At 41.4% G+C, this 19,968-nt stretch overlaps 1 protein-coding gene across 1 annotated transcript in view; it reads left to right on the forward strand.

Annotated features, from left to right (window-relative positions):
- The window catches only part of LOC309556569 (fibrocystin-L-like), a gene marked incomplete at both ends in the record, with an annotated part of 290,856 nt that overhangs the window by 125,325 nt on the left and 145,563 nt on the right, over positions 1–19,968 (forward strand). Inside the window, 3 exons of the mRNA XM_082259013.1 lie at positions 4,529–4,633; positions 16,187–16,372; positions 18,711–18,881. Of these exons, the coding sequence (XP_082115139.1) occupies positions 4,529–4,633; positions 16,187–16,372; positions 18,711–18,881 (462 nt within the window). The remainder of the gene's footprint in view (positions 1–4,528; positions 4,634–16,186; positions 16,373–18,710; positions 18,882–19,968) is intronic.

A 19,968-nucleotide genomic window follows, 5' to 3' on the forward strand; every position in this document is an offset into this window, starting at 1 on the left:
TATGTAGGACTGTTGATCACTGTTCCTACACCTCAAGCCACAGCCAATCACAGTTAGAATCACGCCCCTAGGGACACACACAGCCCCTCCCGCTGAAAAAAGTTAACCCCTTCACTGCCAGTGTAATTTTACAGTAACAGTGCATATGTATAGCACTGATTACTGTAGAAATGTCACTGGTAACCCCAAAAGTGTCAAAAATGTCAGCCAAGGGTCCGATCTGTCTGCCGCAATGTTGCAGTCCCGCAAACAAATTCGCAGATCGCCGCCATTACGCGTTAAAAAAAAAAAACAACAAAAATGACAAAAATCTTTCCCTTTGTTAGTAAACGCGATAACTTTTGCGCAAACCAATCAAAGTACGCTTTTTGCAATTTTTTTTACCAAACATATGTAGCAGAAAACACATTGGCCAAAAATGTTAAAAAATTTAGATTTTTACATTTTTTGGGGGAATTTCATTTAAAAAAATGTGAAAAATATTGTTATTTTTGCAAAATTGACGATCTTTTTTTGTTTATAGCGCAAAAAGTAAAAATCGCACAGGTGATCAAATACCACCAAAAGAAAGCTCTGTTTGTGGGAAAAAAAGGACGTCAAATTCGTTTAGGTACAGCGTCGCACGACCGCGATATTGTCCGTTAAAGTCACTCAGTGCCGAATCGCATAAAACCCCCTGGTCGGAATGGGGGTAAAATCTTCCGGGGCTTAAGTGGTTAAGCAGTCATAGTCCTAAAGTGAAGTGAGAGACATGTGAATGAAAGTGAATAATGTCCATCTAGATGTGTGACTTTACATGGCTTTCTGGAAGTCTCCCGATCAAAAAGTTCCAATTAGTTGTTCTTTGTCCAAAGTTGTTGAATTGTCCATGTTTGTTAAATTTAGGAGAATCTGTCACTTTGCCCATTCATGGAAAATTGACACTTTCTCTTGACAGGACACCCACTGATACCTTCACCATGATCTCCTGCCGCTCCATATATCTGTGGGAGCCATGGGTTCAATCCTTGTGTAAGTTATGTCCGTGTTGGAGCTTATACAGGGTTAATGACCTTCTCTCCCCATGTTATAGTGTCCAGGCCCAATGATTGGCTGCTCATAGCTAAATCTTAGGAAGAAAGGGAGATGCTCACAAGAGGTCCTTCACACCCTAAAGCACCTGGTATTTCTAAGGGCACCAACAGACAGAGTGTGAGCTCAGACACTGAAAAAAGCAACCAAGAAGCACCGGGACCTAAAGTGGTTCTAAAGGCTTAAGGATTTTTACCTTAATGCACTCTCTTCATTAACCACTTGAGCTCCTGAAGATTTTACCCCCATCATGACCAGGCCATATTTTGCTAGTCGGCACTGTGCTATTTTTAACTGGTAATTGTACGGTCATGCAACGCTGTACTCACATGAAATAAAAAAAAAGAAATTCTCACAAATAGAGCTTTCTTTTGGTGGTATTTGATCACATTGGATTTTTTATTTTTTTTGCGATATCAACAAAAAAAAAAAAAAATCAAAAATTATGTTAAATAAATAAATAAAAAATGAAATGTTTTCAAAAATGTTCCCCAAAATGTATTGTGCTACATGTTTTTGAATTAAAGTTATAGAGCCTACAAATGAAATTTTAAATTTTCTTTCATTTTTTTTTATGCTTCTAATAGCGGCTATAAGTGACTTGTAATGGGACTGCGATAGTGCAGCAGTCAATCTGACACTAACTGACCCTGGGGGGAACTGACTAACTGCTACTGACATCACCAGTGACATTAATACAGTGATCAGTGCAAATAGTATACACTGTCACTGTACTAATGACACTGGCTTGGAAGGATGTAAGATCTAAGGCAATCAAGGGATTAAAAGTGTGCCTAACAATGTGTAATGTCTGTAAAGTGTGCTGATGTTTTACTAAAGATCTCTCATTTAAAGTAGGGATAAGAAACTGACAGATTGCTCCCTTTGTACAGAGCTCTGTGTTGTTTACCAACACAGAGATCTGGACTGTGATTGCACACAGCCATTTAGCAGGTCCCAGTCATGAATCATTGACCAGGACTTGCTGACAGGCACCCACTGAGTACAATCACAGTGGGAGCCGGGCAGGGGGGCGAATATGTGCGCCCTAAATCCAGAAGTAGGCAGGGCCGTACGGATATGTCTCTTTGCCTATAGCCACCAGGTCCGCAAGTGCTTAAGGCAAAAACCATTTTGTGTTGCAGGCCCCCCCCCTCCCACACACACACACACACATAAACGCACACCTATACTTACCTGAGTCTAATCTTGGTCCAGCAATGTGCAGAAGAGCAGATCAGGCTTAGATACAGCAGTAGGAGCCATTGGCCCCCACTGCTGTCAATCACAGCCAGGGATGAGGTAGAGGGCAGAGGGGCTGAGCTGCGTGCTGTGTGTCTTATGGACAACGAGTGGGGCTCAGGAGCAAGCACCTATGAGTGTCCCCATAGAAGGTGGCTTGCAATGGGGATAAGCCACATGGGAGGGGCTGAGAGCACCAGAAAGAGGAGGATCAGAGCTGCTTTGTGCAAGACCATTGCTCACAGCAGGAAAGTATAACATGTTTGCTATTTCAAAGCAAAAACAGTTAAAAGTGGAACGTTACTCTCCCAGTCAACATTGATTATTTGTACTCCTCATGCAGCTAGCATTAGTGAACGGATAGGAAATTATATCATATTTACTTGTTTTAAACATTTTTTTTTTACATTTCTTTGGTTACTTCCTGGTTTCCTGGTTAGGCAAATGATGTCATACATCCCAGGAGTCTTCAGGAGGGGAGGAGAGGTTTTCTCAGCTAAGCACACTTTCCTGCATGCTAACTTGAGTTAAGGGCAAGCAGTAAATGCTACATGAATCCAGATGTCCACAGTCAGAAATGCTCGGGGGAGTTTTCCCACCAAAATAAAGCATAAAGACATGGATGGATGGGGTAGTTTGCTTTGAATATCAAAAATTTATTAAATAGTGTTTTTGGTTTGTGGTGCTCAGATGCAGGAAAGATCCGCTTTAAGGTTTACAATCACTTTAACCACTTAAGCCCCGGAAGATTTTACCCCCTTCCTGACCAGGGGGTATTTTACGATTCGGCACTGCGTGACTTTAACGGACAATTGCGCGGTCGTGCGACGCTGTACCTAAACAAATTTGACGTCCTTTTTTTCCCACAAACAGAGCTTTCTTTTGGTGGTATTTGATCACCTGTGCGATTTTTTGATCATGCGCTATAAACAAAAAAAGAGCGTCAATTTTGCAAAAATAACAATATTTTTCACATTTTTTTTTATATGAAATTCCCCCCCCCCCCCCCCCCAAAAAAAAATGTAAAAATCTAAATTTTTTAACATTTTAGGCCAATTTGTTTTATGCTACATATTTTTGGTAAAAAAAATCGCAAAAAGCGTATTTTGATTGGTTTGCGCAAAAGTTATTGCGTTTACTAACAAAGGGAAAGATTTTTGTCATTTTTGTTGTTTTTATTTTTAACGAGTAATGGCGGTGATCTGCGTTTCTTTTTTGCGGGACTGCGACATTGCGGCGGACAGATCGGACCCTTGACTGACATTTTTGACACTTTTGGGGTCACCAGTGACATTACTACAGTAATCAGTGCTATACATATGCACTGTTACTGTAAAATGACACTGGCAGTGAAGGGGTTAACTTTGTTTGAGAGGGAGGGGTTGTGTGTGTTCCTAGGGGCGTGATTCTAACTGTGATTGGCTGTGGCTTGAGGTGTAGGAACAGTGATCAACGGTCCTACATAGTAGAACCGTATGATCACTGTTCTTACACAGGGGAGAATGACAGGCGGCTTGTTTACATCAGCCGCCTGCCTTTCTTCCGCTCTAATGGATGATCGTGAGTGCACGGCGGACATTGAGTCCGCCGGGCACACGCGCAGGGGGGTCCGTGAGCGAACGGGAGTGCGCCTCCGGCGGTGCGCGCTCGCTCCCCAGAGCCTCACAGGCTAGTGACGTACCCATACGTCACTTTGCCTGTGAGGGGCTGACCGCCGCAGTATATGTACTTGTGGCAGTCGGCAAGTGGTTAATTAATGGTTCATATAAAGTAAAAAAATATTCAGAGAGCTCACGGTCACTGACTCAGGTTTAGTGGCTTTCAAAAAACAAGGCTACCCTCCAGTGGGAACCCAGAAGATTATTAGAAAAATACTTGAATAGAATGAGCACTTGACAAAATAAGAAAAAGTCCAAAGTATTTATTGGTTTGAACTAGAAAACACCCAACACGTTTCAGGAGTCAAAAAACCCTCCCCCTTTTTTGGGGCTTCAGTTAAAATAGAAAACTTGTTTGGACTCAAAAGATAAGCATCACCAGTGGGTGGATTGTCTATCAAGAGACTCTGTTCTTTTTCCCTTATTGGCCAAAATGAAGTATTCTCTTAAACTACATATTGCCTTTATGTATAAGTAGTACGTTACCGTATCTTTTTTGATAAAAAAAATATTTTAGTTGCTTTTGAATTTCTATTCATATTATTTCTTACACTTAGGCTCCCTCCCATGCAATGTCTCTGTTAGCTCAGCCTCTGAGTTGACCTGTGTGATTCAGAGACCTGGAAATGTCTTCACTGTCACCAATGAAGGACGCAATGCACGTAAGTGGAATAAAGTTCCCTTTATAATTATGGGACATACATGAAAATGGTATTCCTTTACACAGCATGACCTGTAATCAAGTTATTCCTCCTACCTCAATTTAAATGAACCTTTTACATCAACACAATTGTATGTATAAATGCACTTTTTTCTCTTTCAGCAAGATTTGATGACTCCTCTACCTTGGCCCATATTTAGGAATCACACTGCCCTTTGGGCAGGCTTTGTCCTTGTTAGTTTTCAATCATGTTAAGGGATTGTTATGATGAAAACTAAAACTTTATTTTGCCAGTATGTTTAATATAGAAAGATACCCCTGGTCATAGGCGTGCGCAAGGGGTGTGCCAGGTGCGCTTGGGCACACCCTAATCCTTGCGTTGGCAACCCGCCAATTGCAATCTACCCTTCAATCATGTGCAAGTGACAGGTAAACAGCAATCCTTCCTTGCCGACCCCCAGAACCTAGATAGGAGGGGCAGCGGGGGTGGAATTTTTTTTTTTTTTTGAAAAATTATTATTTTTTTTTTTTATTTATTACTTTATTTTAATTTCATGGAAGGTTATTTACACAGCACAATATCATACACAAAATAAGGTTAACCAAATACAGAGTCATTATCTAATACAACTTTTTCTTATCTCTGAGGTCTTTTACGATCCTCTCTCGACTCGTTTTCATCCTTTTAACAAATATTTGACCGGTGCAAGGTATTGTCAAGAAAGTAAGTTTCCTTCTCTATTCCTACTCGTACCATCCTTACCTCTCTTCCCTTCACTGGACATGAATCAAATGACCCTCATCTATTAAGTTATCTTGTTTCCACCTCATCTTTCTAGCCGTTCGTCCCCTTCCCTCTCCCTTTTGTCTCCTCCCCCCTCCCTCCCTCTCCTCCCACCATTCATTCCCCCTACTCATACACTTCCATGCATACACCCACACATCTCAACCAGGACAAGAAAAAAAAAAAAAAAAGGGGGAGACCCCCTCCTCCCCTTCCCCTCCCTCTCCATCCTCCTCCACCTAATTAGACATTCCCATCTCACAGGACTTCCATATTCTGAGCCGACGGGCTTAACAATTGTCTCCCCTCATCCGAAGCTACAAATAAGTTCCACTTTCTCCATATCGATTTATATTGTTCCTGTTTATGTTGTGAGGAAAGCACTAAATCTTCCATTTTATTAATGTGTTCTAGTTTCCTTGCCCATACCTGTACCGACGGGGCTTGTCTCTTTCTCCAGTGTTGGGGTATACATGCTCTTGCGGCATTTAACATGTGGGGCAGTACTGATTTTTCATATTGCCTTACTGATAATTCTGATACCTGTAACAGGCAGAAGGCGGCATCTCCCTCAATCTTATAATCTGTTATTTTTTTAACTATAGTTACGATCTCTGACCAGAATTTTTTTATCTCCGGACAAGTCCAAAAAATGTGGAATAATGTGCCTTCTCCTTCTTCGCATCTCCAGCATCTGTCTGATTCTTGCGTATACCACCTATTTAGCTTATCTGGTGTATTGTACCACCTAGTTAAGATCTTATAATTTATTTCTTGGATTTTGGTGCATTTTGTTGGTCTAAATATTGCCCTAAATATCCTCTGTTTTTGTGTTTCCGTTATGTTCATATTTAGTTCTTGTTTCCATCTTTCCAGCCATTTTAAACTTGGCTGGCTAACTGGTGTAATCAATATTTTATATAAGCTAGATAATGGCCGTTCTACCCCTCCTGTTTTCTCACATAATTTTTCAAAGTCTGTCAAAGGCTTCTTAAATTTTCCAGGATCAGGTAATGTCCCCAGAAAATGCCGTAGTTGAAGTGCCTCCCACAGGCATAGGCCATACGGTCCCCCCTCTTCTGTTAGCCTAGCGATTGTGGGCCACCTCTGTTGATTCGCGAAGGACTTAATGCTTTCTTGCCCTGTTTCCCTTAATTTTTTGAAATATTGTCTATCCAGGCCGGGTGTAAATTCGGGATTCCCTAGGACAGGGTACAACGGGGAATCTGTTGTAATTAGCTTTTGTCTCAGGGACTGCTGATAACCTATCCTCAGTGTATTTCCCATTAAGGGGTGTATCTTTAAAGTTTTAGGGAGTGTCTTATAGCATCAAATCGCTCTTTTCAATGATACTGTGGTCTGAGCTTGCTCTATTTGGACCCATCTTTTCACTTCCTCCTGATGCCACCAGTCTAAAATTTGATTCAGATGAATGGCATGATAATACCTGCGAAGATCAGGTACTGCTAATCCACCCATATCTTTCGGTAATGACAAGCTATTACGAGCTATCCGCGGCTTTTTCCCCGCCCATATATATCTACCAAATATCCCATTTATAGTTTTAAAGAAGCTATTCGGTATTTGTATTGGAAGTGCTCTCATTATATACAAGTATTTTGGTAGGATATTCATTTTTATTAAGTTTCCTCTGCCGAACCATGACTGGAGACCTCCTTTCCATTGTTCCAGCGTTTTCTTTGTCTCTTCAATCAAGGGAATTAAATTTAACTCATAAATTTGGGTTAAGTTTGCAGTTATATACGTCCCTAGATACTTCACAGGTTTCTCTACCCATACGAATCCAAAATTACTCTTTAGTCTAGTCTTATTTACCTCTGCTACTCCTACTCCTAGCGCTTCAGATTTCCCATAATTAATTTTAAAATTAGATAGTTCTCCATACTGTTTGAATTCCTTCAACAGTACCGGAATCGAGATTTCTGGCTCTATCAATGTAAATAATAAATCGTCCGCATACGCTGCAATTTTGTATTGTTCTTTCCCTACCGTAACACCTTTTATATCCGGGTTAAGTCGGATTTTATTCAGGAAGGGTTCTAGTGTGAGTGCGAAGAGCAGGGGGGACAATGGACATCCCTGTCTTGTACCATTTTTTATGCTTAAGGGTTCCGATAATACCCCGTTCACTTTTACCCTTGCTGTTGGGTTAGAATAGACCCTAGATATTCTTTCCCGCATCGTTTCTCCTACTCCTATGTACTTGAGCACCGACTGCATAAAGGCCCACTCAACTCTGTCAAAGGCCTTTTCTGCGTCGGTGCTCAATATGATGCTCGGTGTTTCTGTTTTGGTGGCTATATGAATCAAATTTAGAACCCTCGTTGTACTATCTTTAGCTTCTCTCGCAGGCATAAAGCCCACCTGATCTAGGTGAATTATTTTTGAGAGTACCTTTGCCATTCTTGCCGCTAAAATTTTTGTGTAGATTTTTAAATCTGTATTCAAGAGCGATATGGGCCTATAGCTTCCGCAGCTCGCTGGGTCTTTACCCTCTTTTAGTATTAATGTTAAATAGGCTGTTAACGTGTCTCTAGACAGTGTCCCCTCTGGTCCCTTTTTGTTGAACAGTCTTTCCATGTATGGTCCCAAAATAGGGGCCAATACCTGGAAGTACTGTGGTGTCAATCCATCTGGGCCTGGTGCCTTACCTTTTTTCATATTTTTTTATTGTCTGCTCTATTTCCTCCTGTGAGATGTGTCTTTCCAGCTCCTCTCTCTCTTCCTCAGTGATTTTTGGTATTCCCGATTTAGCCAGGTACTCTTCCCTTTCTTTCTGTGTTTTTCCCACTTCCGGTAGATTATAAAGTGATGAGTAGAAGTTCCTAAACTCTTCTGTTATTTGTTCTGGTGTTACTTTCTTAATACCATCTGGTGATACAATCTGTGGTATATATGATCTTGTTTTTTGGCTCTGGATAGATCTTGCTAGGGTCTTTCCGCATTTGTTCTCTGACTCGTATGTAACTTTCCTTGATATTTGTGTGGCGGCTTTGGCTCTATACTGCATTAAATCTAGTATCTGCTTTCTTACCATACTCAATTCTCCTAATGCTGTATTTACCTCTTTCTTTTTATGCTCAGTTTCTAATATTTTCAGTTTATCTAGTAATGTCAATAATTGCCTATTCCTTTCCCTTTTTATTCTTGCGCCATGCTTGATTAATATCCCTCTTATCACTGATTTGTGTGCCTCCCACAGTGTGCCGATGGTGCATCCAGGTTGGTCATTGCGATCAAAATAATCTTTAAGTTCCTTCTGTACTTCTATTTTTACTTCCTCTATCTGTAACAAGCTTTCATTAAGTTTCCAAAATCTTTGTTTCATAGATTCGACTGTAGAAGCACTGTAGACCATAGAGATCATTGCATGATCTGACCATGAAATGCAATCTATGCTCATACTTCTAACCGCCTGGAGATGGGCATGTGGCACCAAGAAGAAGTCTATTCTCGAGTAACTCCCGTGTGGGTATGAATAAAATGAATACTCTTTTTCAGTTGGATGCTGGAGACGCCACACATCTATTAATTGTTCCTTATGCAGCGTCTTCATCATCCGTCTTCCTACCACTCCAGAGGCCCCAGATTTCGTTCTAGAGGTATCCACCATGGGAGACAATGGTGTATTAAAGTCCTCCCCTACAATCAGTTGTCCCTGAGCAAAATCTCTAAGTTTATTTAGTGTTTTAGCAACAAACCTATCCTGCTGTTTATTAGGGGCATATAAGGTTGCTAATGTCATCCGGGTTTCCCCCATTTTCCCTTTTAAAAAGAGAAATCTACCGCTTTCATCTCCTAGTTTCTCCTCTAGCTGCCATGGTGTTTTGCTGTCTATTAATATCGATACTCCTCTTGATTTTGACAGTGTGTAAGTTGCATGATAGATGTATGGAAATGCATTATTTTTCAAGTATGGTAATTTATCTGTTTTAAAATGCGTTTCCTGTATGAACGCTATGTTTGCCTTTACACGTTTAAGTTCTGATAGTAGTATCCGCCTTTTTTCGGGTGTATTTAACCCCTTTACATTGATAGAGACAATCTTTATATTCTCCATTTCAAACTATCCGCTATGGGGCAGTCAATGAATAGAGTAAATAAGAGGGGTAAGATTCCCCACCAAGGGGTCGAGAAGGGGGGGGGGGGGGAGAGAGAAAAAAAAAAAGAAAGAAATTTGCACGCACACACCTCTCTTCACAACACTTATTACCAGTCCACTAATCACTCACTACACCTTCTGTACCACACTCGTCCCTCTCTCTTCCACTCCTACCCTATTCCCTATGGATCCCCCCCCTCCAGGGAGAGTTCAACACTCACCCTGGTCGGGGTCCACAGGTCGGATTTTAAATCCTTCCAACACACGGCATTTAACTGCCACAGGTGTGTTCTTAACTTCTAGGTGACAGTACCCTAAACGGCCATCCATGTCCTCGCTCCTCCCTCCCTATTCTACTTATTCCCTTATATTTCTTTTATCTCCACTACCCGTCTTCTTCCCTCCTCCCTCTCTCTCTCCTCATTATCTTGCCTCTTCCTGAACCTTCTCCCTTGCTTTCTTAACCTCAATATCCTCTCTATCTTTCTCTTCTATTAAATTTCTTCCTTCTCCTTCCATTATATCCTGGAGCCTTAATATCTGACCATACCTTCCCCCGGGGAAAAAAGTATGCAAATATATAAAAAAAATAAAGAAAGGAAAAACCCAAAAAATTAGGGGGGGAGAATCCCTCCCAGTGTATCAATGTGTAAAAGCCCTGATGGGGGTAAGACAGACCCCTATTATAACGTGTAAAAAGTAAACCCAAAAAAAAAAAAAAAGGGACATCAGGGGAGGGGGGGGGGGGGACAAACCCCTCCCAGTGTATCAGTGTGTGAAAACCCTAATGGGGGTCAAAAACCCCAATTATATTGTGTAAAAACTAGAAAAAACCCTCCCCGTGTTGAAATATGTACAGAAAATAAACAACAAAGGTGGGGGGGGCAACCCCTCCCAGTGTATCAGTGTGTGAAAACCCTGATGGGGATAAAAAATCCCAATTATGTCGTGTAAGAACTAGAAAAAACACTCCCCATGTTAAAATATGTGCAAAACAAAAAAAAAAAAAAAAAAGGAAGAAGGGGGGGGGGGGGAAAACCCTCCTGGTGTATCAATATGTGAAAACCCTGATGGGGATAAAGCCCCAATTGTATCGTGTAAAAAAAAAAGAAGAAGGGGGGGGGGGAAACCCCTCCTAGTGTATCAATATGTGAGAACCCTGATGGGTATAAAACCCCAATTGTATCGTGTAAAGACAAAAAAGACCCTCCCCGTGTTAATATGTGCAAAAAAAAAAAAAAAAAGAAACAAGGAAGAAGGGGGGGGGGGGAAACCCCTCCTGGTGTATCAATATGTGAAAACCCTGATGGGGATAAAGCCCCAATTGTATCGTGTAAAAAAAAGGAACCTCAAGGGGAAGGAGTTAGGAGGCCCCCTGTATTGACAACATTACACAAAATTAACATTTATGGAGGAGGAGACATGTATGTCACATAAAATCTGAAATTTGTAATAGACAGTTCAGTTAGATTAATTTTTACCTCCCAATTGCCATCTTACCTATCCCTATGTCCCCCACCCACCTAGGCTCCAAACATCTATTGATACGGGGACAGTTATCTCACAGGAGCCGTAGCTCACCCCCCATCTTATCAATTGTCCCCGTATCAATTTCAACTGGCTGTATCTCCAGCCAAGCAGAATCTATGATAGCCCGTCAAGCCTCTCACATTCCCTTCAATACTTACAAAGAAAAAAAAAAGAAAAAAAAAAAAAGAAAAAGAAAAAAGGGGGATCCCATGCCCCTGCATTTCATCATGAAACAAAAAAAAAGGGAAAAGAGGGGGTAATTAAACACCCATCAAGCCAAAATTCCTGTCAACATTGTGTCTTGATAATCCAAGATGGATAATATGCCTCTATGCTTCACTATACAAAAAAAAAAAAAAAAAAACCCAAAAAAAGGAAGTAAAGGACTTTTTGCTTTCTCTGTTTATAAGTTCCCTAGGTGGGTTGTTACTCTATTCCTATAGTCTACAGATCCTGGGTCCCAGTCTCTCTCCTCCCCTCTAACTATCGTGGATTTATATATTCTCTCAGCCTGGTTCCCTCAATTCTTCCCAGCCAGTTTGGGACCTCCACAGGTGGGGCTCCCAGAAAGTCAAACAGGGCCGCTCTATCCTGGAAGCCACGCAAAGTAAAAAATCGCCCATCATTATTGAATGTTACTGTGAACGGGAAACCCCATCTATAAGAACATCCTTTTCTCCTAGCTAGCTCCAAGATGGGTTTCAGTATAGCTCTTCTCTGTAGAGTTCCTTTAGAGATATCCGAGAAAACCTGGATAGACATCCCCTCCAAATTCCACTCTCTAGTATCTCGCGCCATTTTCAATATCAATTCCTTTTGGGCATAATAGTGTACTTTGCAAATTACATCTCTTGGTTTTTCCTGGTCTCTTTTCATGATGCCTGGTACTCTGTGTATTCTGTCTAGTTCTACCTTTCCAGGGAAACTTGACCCTAGGATGTCTTTAAATAACCTATTAACTGTTCCTTCCAACTCCGTAGCTTTAATTGACTCCGTTAATCCTCTGATTCTTAAATTGTTACGTCGACTGCGATTTTCCATATCTTCGATCTGTAACTGTAACTTAGCATCTCTTTCCTCATGTTGTTCTATCCTTTTCTCCATCATTATTAGTCGTTCCTTTATTGCCACGATCTCTACACCCTCCTCCCTTTGTCTAATGGACAGTGCCTGCATCTCATTTTTAATAATTTGAATTTCTTTTTTATGAGTCTCCTCCACTCGACCTACTAGTTGTTCCATGTCAGTTTTGGTTGGAAGTGAGCTAATCATGGCTCTAAATTCCGCTATTTGCATTGCCCACTGATCATTTGGGAAGGGTGTACTCTTATCTATCTGGCTTTTAGCATTGGATCCCAGCTCTCTTTCCCCTGTGGGTGACGTAGCCCCAGAGTCTATGATATCACTAGAGTCCCAGTCCGTTTGTGTGTCCCCCACCTCCGCCATTTTGTTTGCTGTTGTAGATCTTTGACTTGTAGACAAAAATTTTCTTATCTCTCCTTCTGGTTTCCCTGGATTTTTTACAGCGCTCTTTTTAACTTTCCGTTTTTTTGTGAGGGTCATATTAGTTCTTTGCCTTACCACGTGTAGGCCAGAGGTGTCTGACCGGGGGCCCCAGCAATCACTTTCCACTTTCTGAGGTATTATTCCTCTCCTGTATGTCTCTTTCTTCTCTTGATTTATATGCCTCTCTCCATATGCTCCTCACATCGTTTTCATGCTCCTCTCTGTTTTAATATTCTTGTTACAATGTATCTATCTCCTATTGGTTCCCTCTTGCTCCTTGAAGAGTTCCAAAGATTTATTTCTATTGTAAATTTTGTCAATCACCACTTCTTCTTAACATCCCCATGTCCATCTATGTCTGATATATCAAGGTATTCTCTATCAACTTTGTTTAGTAGCATGTGATAATTTCAGGGAAAAAATAGTACTCCACTCACGGTTTTGTTCGCTTCTCTTTTCCTCGGGGGTCTCTCTCTTAAGGGGGTGTAGCCTTCCAATTCCCTTGCCGGTTATCTGACCATGCAGCGAGGTAAACACAGGTAGACACAGTGAGGGACACAAGTTATTGCAGCAACAGCAGCTCAGCTCCACTTCACTCCACCTGGGTCTTGCTGAGTGTTCCTTCCGCTTTTACTGCCCTCCTGTGGCGGTGGCTGTGCCTCACAGCTCCACTCTCTTGCTCCCCGCCAGTCAAAGGCAAAAGACCCCGGCGTGATCACGGCCCCTGCTCCTTCCGGACCTTAGCCGCTTACACCACAGGTCAGGGAGAGAGCAGTAAGAGCCGCTATCGCCTTCGCCCTGGACCAGTTGTCTGTCTGCTCTCTCGTTCCTCGTTGCTCCGCTCCGTCAGTCAGTGGCGTCCCCCGCTCACCGTCTCTACAGCGTGTACCCGACCCACGGGAGTACTTCCGGGTCGAGAGGTGTACCGCGATCGGCAGACACCGCCGTCCACTACTAGAAAGAGTGGGGAGAAGGACCGACCGTTTGCTCCATCTCTACCCCGCCATGGTGCGGGTTTTCCCGGCTACCTTCGGGTAGGCTTCTGAATAGGGAGGGAGTCTGCTCAGGAGGCTCACGGAACGCTACCTCACATGGCCGCTTCCGGGCACGCCCCCCGAAAAATTATTTTTATTCGTTTTAACCTCCCTGGCGGTATGATTATGTCAGGAATTACATACCAAAAGCGGTACAATTGTTTTCATGGAAATTTGGCGTTATGTATTATAGGCCTACAATTCTTAGTAATTACTGACTTAAACCTGACCAAAACAAGACTCTAGTAGACATCCCAGATGTGATAAATTTGAAACACAAACACGTGAATTATAATCGAATCAATAATATTATTTTATTATTTAATATAAAATATATATAATAAAATTATATTATTGATTAGATTATAATTCATGCATTATATATTATAGATATATGTGTGTATATATATATATATATATATATATATATATATATATATATATATAATATATATAACGCATGAATTATAATTGAATCAATAATATAATTTTATATATATATATATATGTGTGTGTGTGCATATATATATATATATATATATATATATATATACATATATGCATATATATATATATATATGCATAAATATATATATACCGATATATATATATATATATATATATATATGCGCATATATATATATATATATATATATATATATATATATATATATATGCATATATGTATATGCATGTATATATATATATATAATATAAAATGTGTTTTGTGTTTTGTGCAACGTTTTTTTTTTTTTTTTTTTTTAATTTCCCTCCCTAGTTCCACTCCCATGCAGCATTGCTGCTGCAGGGAACGGAACTAGGAAGTCATCTGACCGACGGAGGAGCGGCGGGACTCTCGGCTGGCGATCTCAGCAATGAGAGATCATCGCTGGATCGCCAGGATAAGGTAAGAGAACACCGCTGCGTTCTCTGCAATCCACCCCGAGCGTGACTCGGGGTTACCGCTCCTGATATGAAAAACCAACCCGTGTCACGCTCGGGATTACCACCTAGGAGGTTAAAAGAACAGCAAACAGTAACAGACAATTACAGAAAAACATAGCAGACAAGAAAACAAAAATGTCCACCCAATCAAACCCTCAACACCCCCCCCCCCCCTGAACAATCACCAGCAACCCAAGTACCAGCCAGGAGAACCGAGGTTAGGAGGTCAGCGCAGGCCAGTGCCAAATAACACTCAGTCCGAAGCCGACCCCGGAATTAAACGCTCCTGAGCTCTAAATATTCAAGCCCACTCTAGCTCATGTAGCTATACAACACACTGAAACATTCCAGGACGAACAGTAAGCGGAGGTGGAATTTAGTGGAACCGATCTGTATTATCTGCAGCAGCTGAAAGTAGGCTTCTCCGCGTTCCTTCTCGCCAACGTTCAGCTGCCACAGGAGGAAAATACAAGGGATCATACCAATATATGCCACCTCCAACACCCCTCCTGTCCCTGTTCCTCTTCTTTCTGCTGCCCGGGTCCCCATTGTTTTCAGGATGGAAGAGCCCAGTAAATATGCTACTTACGCATATGTAGGCTGAGCACACCAATGCCCCTGGTATTTACATATTTGCATAATCAGAGATCTGCAGAGAACATTTTTTTTTTTTAAAATAAATTTTTATTGAAGAAATAGAATATATGAACAATAACAAATGGCATATGAAAATGAACTGTGCACTTTCATGTCCATCATGCAGAGAACATTTTTTCATGCCAAATGAGATGCAGAGAGACTGGTGGTTCCACTAAGCTGTCCTGTGCACCTTCCATTTCAAGCAGAAAGAACTGCATGGCCTAATAACTCCATTATATTAACCACTTAGCCTACCCTGCATTAAATTCATAGTGCTATGTTTGTGTCCACCACCGCCATTGACTGCTATTACACAGTACAGTAGGAGAGAGTGGCCACACAAGGCTCTTTGGAGTACTTCCATGTGATGTGTTACATTTGGAGAACTGGGAACCCCATAAACAAGTGATTCTATCAGCACAGTATAAAACTTAACAATAGAGCTCCCTGTGGAGAAATTATTTAATGCCTACCTATCCTGCAGCCTGTACCATAGATCTTTGCACTCTTGAAGAACTTACCTGGCTCAATGTCTTCAGCATTTAACACACTTTCAAGACTGTTGGATAATTGATCCCCTGCTGCATGCTATAGATCCTTCCTCCTGCCCTCATGGTGGAACCACAGAATGCTGCTGGGTGCAGGCATCTCACATTCCCAGAAGTGTGTCGGATGCTGAAGATTTTTAAGAGTTATTACTTTCCTGTCTGGTCTTCTGTTTTTGGATCTTCTTGAAGAGGTAAGATGTCCAAGAATTCTTTAGGATTTTACACATTTTTTCCGGAATATCAAATGTATTCCCAACCGTAAGTGAGAATAATGCACATGAATGCACATTAAAAGTACACTGTTGCCACTTGGATGAATTTGAATCCCTGTCCTGGGGAGAATATGGAATGGAAGGTAAGTAGTCGCTGTGCATTATATTCCTGCACACTTATCATCTTTATCGTGAAACATTTGCATCTAGTAACATCAACATTTTTATTTCAGAATATGGTGTTGGCTATGCTTGGTCTCCATCAACACTGAATATATCTGTAGGTGACACTGTAGTCTGGATATGGAACTCTCAGCCCTTAATAACGGGTATTGGATATATGGTATATTCAGTGTCAGATCCTGGCAACCCTTACTATGATGGCCAAGGCTTTAACAGTGGACTTCGAGTGCCATCAGGTTTGTATGCAGTTCATCCATTATTATAACAAAGTATCAGTTGTATTTTTGACTGAATGGGGTATGTTCTTGATGCCACAAGCTATGTTTAATATCTGCAAAGCAGATCTATATTTGTTGTAGCTAGCTAATAATTGTATAACTTTGAAGATTCTGGAAGGTGTGTGTTATCCAAAATTTTTGTTTTTGCTAAAGGTTTAGGGGATATGAGCAGACCAGAAAAATAATTAAAACTGCTTCTATTTCAGATACACAGTTAGTATTGTTATTATGTGATATTATAGTATGTTTAGCACAACTCTACAATACATGTACATGTTTGATCCCTTTAAAAGTGCTGCAAGTACAGAAAAATGCCAAGAAATGTAAGTTAGATTAAGCGCTTAATTTCCTGCTGGAAGTACAAAAAATAGCCCGGTGATCCTACCAGAAATCCAGTGAGCTCCTCATTTCCTGCTGCAAGTACAGAAAATAGCCTGGTGATCCTACCAGAAATCCAGTGAGCTCCTCATTTCCTGCTGGAAGTACAGAAAATAACCTGGTGATCCTACCAGAAATCCAGTGAGCTCCTCATTTCCTGCTGGAAGTACAGAAAATAGCCTGGTGATCCTACCAGAAATCCAGTGAGCTCCTCATTTCCTGCTGCAAGTACAGAAAATAGCCTGGTGATCCTACCAGAAATGCAGTGAGCTCCTCATTTACTGCTGCAAGTACAGAAAATAGCCTGGTGATCCTACCAGAAATCCAGTGAGCTCCTCATTTACTGCTGCAAGTACAGAAAATAGCCTGGTGATCCTACCAGAAATGCAGTGAGCTCCTCATTTCCTGCTGCAAGTACAGAAAATAGCCTGGTGATCCTACCAGAAATCCAGTGAGCTCCTCATTTGCTGCTGCAAGTCCAGAAAATAACCTGGTGATCCTACCAGAAATCCAGTGAGCTCCTCATTTACTGCTGCAAGTACAGAAAATAGCCTGGTGATCCTACCAGAAATCCAGTGAGCTCCGCATTTCCTGCTGCAAGTACAGAAAATAGCCTGGTGATCCTACCAGAAATCCAGTGAGCTCCTCATTTACTGCTGCAAGTGCAGAAAATAGCCTGGTGATCCTACCAGAAATCCAGAGAGCTCCTCATTTGCTGCTGCAAGTCCAGAAAATAACCTGGTGATCCTACCAGAAATCCAGTGAGCTCCTCATTTGTTGCTGCAAGTACAGAAAATAGCCTGGTGATCCTACCAGAAATCCAGTGAGCTCCTCATTTCCTGCTGCAAGTACAGAAAATAGCCTGGTGATCCTACCAGAAATCCAGTGAGCTCCTCATTTCCTGCTGCAAGTACAGAAAATAGCCTGGTGATCCTACCAGAAACCCAGTGAGCTCCTCATTTGCCAAGTCCAGAAAATAAACTCGTTATCGTACTAGAAATCTTGTGAGCACCTTCCTTACTGCTGGGGGCTAATCTTCCAGTGTGCATGGGGCCTAAAGCCTCGTACACACGCACCGATTGTTGGCCGACCGATCGGCCATCTTTTGTCCAGTGTTGTTGTGTTGGTTGAAATGTGCTCTAGACTGCACACGAATTTTGTCGGCCAACAACAACCAACTGCAGAAGTGATGTCATGTTCTGGTCTACTTTTCGTGTGTTTTTTCTTCTCTGAGCATGCCCAGTCTTGCTCATCTGACTTTTGTCGGCCTAAATCTGTACTGACTGACGAACAATCGGCCGTTCTGGTGACGGCCAACAAAAATTTTATAGCATGCACACCAGATTTTGTTCGGCCGAAAAGTCGCAGTCGGTTGTCGGAAGCATCATACTAACAAGCCGACAATTGGCCGATCGGACGTTGGCCGAAAATTTACGGCCAACAATCGGTGCGTGTGTACGGGGCTTTAGTTCTCCTTTTCTGGACAGCAGAAATTCACCATTCCAGCCCTTCCTGTTGATTTCTTTCCCAGAAAAACAATACTGCTGTTAGAGTCCTCTGAACCTGCCCACGTTTTGTATGTAGGGAAAAGGCTCTTTGGAGGTGTAGTTCTTGGGGAGGGGGAGGGGGAGGCATGCCTACATAAAAACTGACCTAGGGCACCTTTTTACAAGTTGGTGATGATGTCACAGGTGTAAGAAAAGCTGTTTCTTGCTACAAGAAAAGATAAAAGAGAAAAAAAAGTTGGGACATGTTATGGAGGGGGAGAGGGAAATATAGGTATAAATTTGAGACATGCTTATACAAATCATTTAAAATATACATAACAATTAAATTCTGTCCCAGTGGGAATCACATCTTTGAAAATACTGCATTTAGTTTGTATGGTGATGCTTTACCAGTATTTTCTTGGTCTCAGGTGTCTTTTCCTACAAGTTCACATCTCCAGGAACCTATTACTACAGCAGTGGTTACGTCATTGATGGACAATCATTATACATGCAGGGGGCGGTCTCTGTCTCTCCACTCAAAGAAACCTTTAGTGCAGTACAGGTGACAGTTGGAGGATTTGAGGCTGATTATGTACCAGGTAAGCAATTTTGGAACCAGATTAATATTTGCCTAGCACTGTTATAGTCACTACAAGAGATGAGTGCTATAGTGAATTGGTGGAAATTGACCTAAAAAAAGAGCTTTTTACCACGGAAAAAGGTGGCAGTGGGCTTTTCCATTTGAAATGTCATTCTCCAAGGGGAACGCAGACACTTTGCTCCCTGAATGACCTATATTTACCTGGTGGAATTAAATAGTAATCCCACTTTCAGGGCCAATGGAGCTTTTAGGGAGATAATCCCTTCCAACTGTAACATCAGTGGCCAATAAGGAATTGGTTTACATCTTTATTAAGTACTATAATATTACTAAAATATAGTAGTTATTAGGGCAGTGATGTCACACAAGGAAGGTGAAGGGAGTGCAAGCTTCCAATTAGAACCATTTGTGTACTCTGCAAGCTGCAAGCTCTAAGTACATTGATATGTGATCCTTTGAACTACATATTGGGTTTGCAGGTGAAGTAAATTGCCATTTTCTAGGGAACTCCGGAATATAGAAAATGCTAGATTTGCTGTGGGTTCTGATAGCGCTAATTTATTCCTTCATCCCACTTCATGCTCTTGTTGCAATACCATATTTCAAAGAATAAAAAAGTGCAGCGCCTAAATGACAATGACCCAATGACTGTGGGTAAAAACATGAAACAATGTCCTTTGCATTTGAGACAATTGAGATACAATTGTCTCTGTCGCAAGTGCACTAATACAGCTACAATGACCTCCTTTACATTTAAAATACAGGGGAATCCAGATAGTGTAATACGTCCAGATAACTTTATTACAGAGCAAAAATAGACAAGTACTGACATGTAAATGTATTGTATATTTTCCAAGATGGCCACGGCGGTGGCGTGCTTGCGTGCGTCAAACGTGACTGACGCGTTTCGTCATCACAGACGTTATCAAAGGCGTAATACCATATTTCAACAAGAGGTGGCTAAGGATACAATTTCCATCTACCTTTTTTTTTTTACTGCCATACTTAAGGACCTGTGGGAAGAGGCATGATCCTCTGCATTATTACAATTAGGAATCCTTTTGCTCTGTTTGTCACTCTATTTT

Source organism: Pelophylax lessonae (assembly GCF_965119305.1).
Source record: "Pelophylax lessonae genome assembly, chromosome: 5".
NCBI lineage: Eukaryota > Metazoa > Chordata > Amphibia > Anura > Ranidae > Pelophylax > Pelophylax lessonae.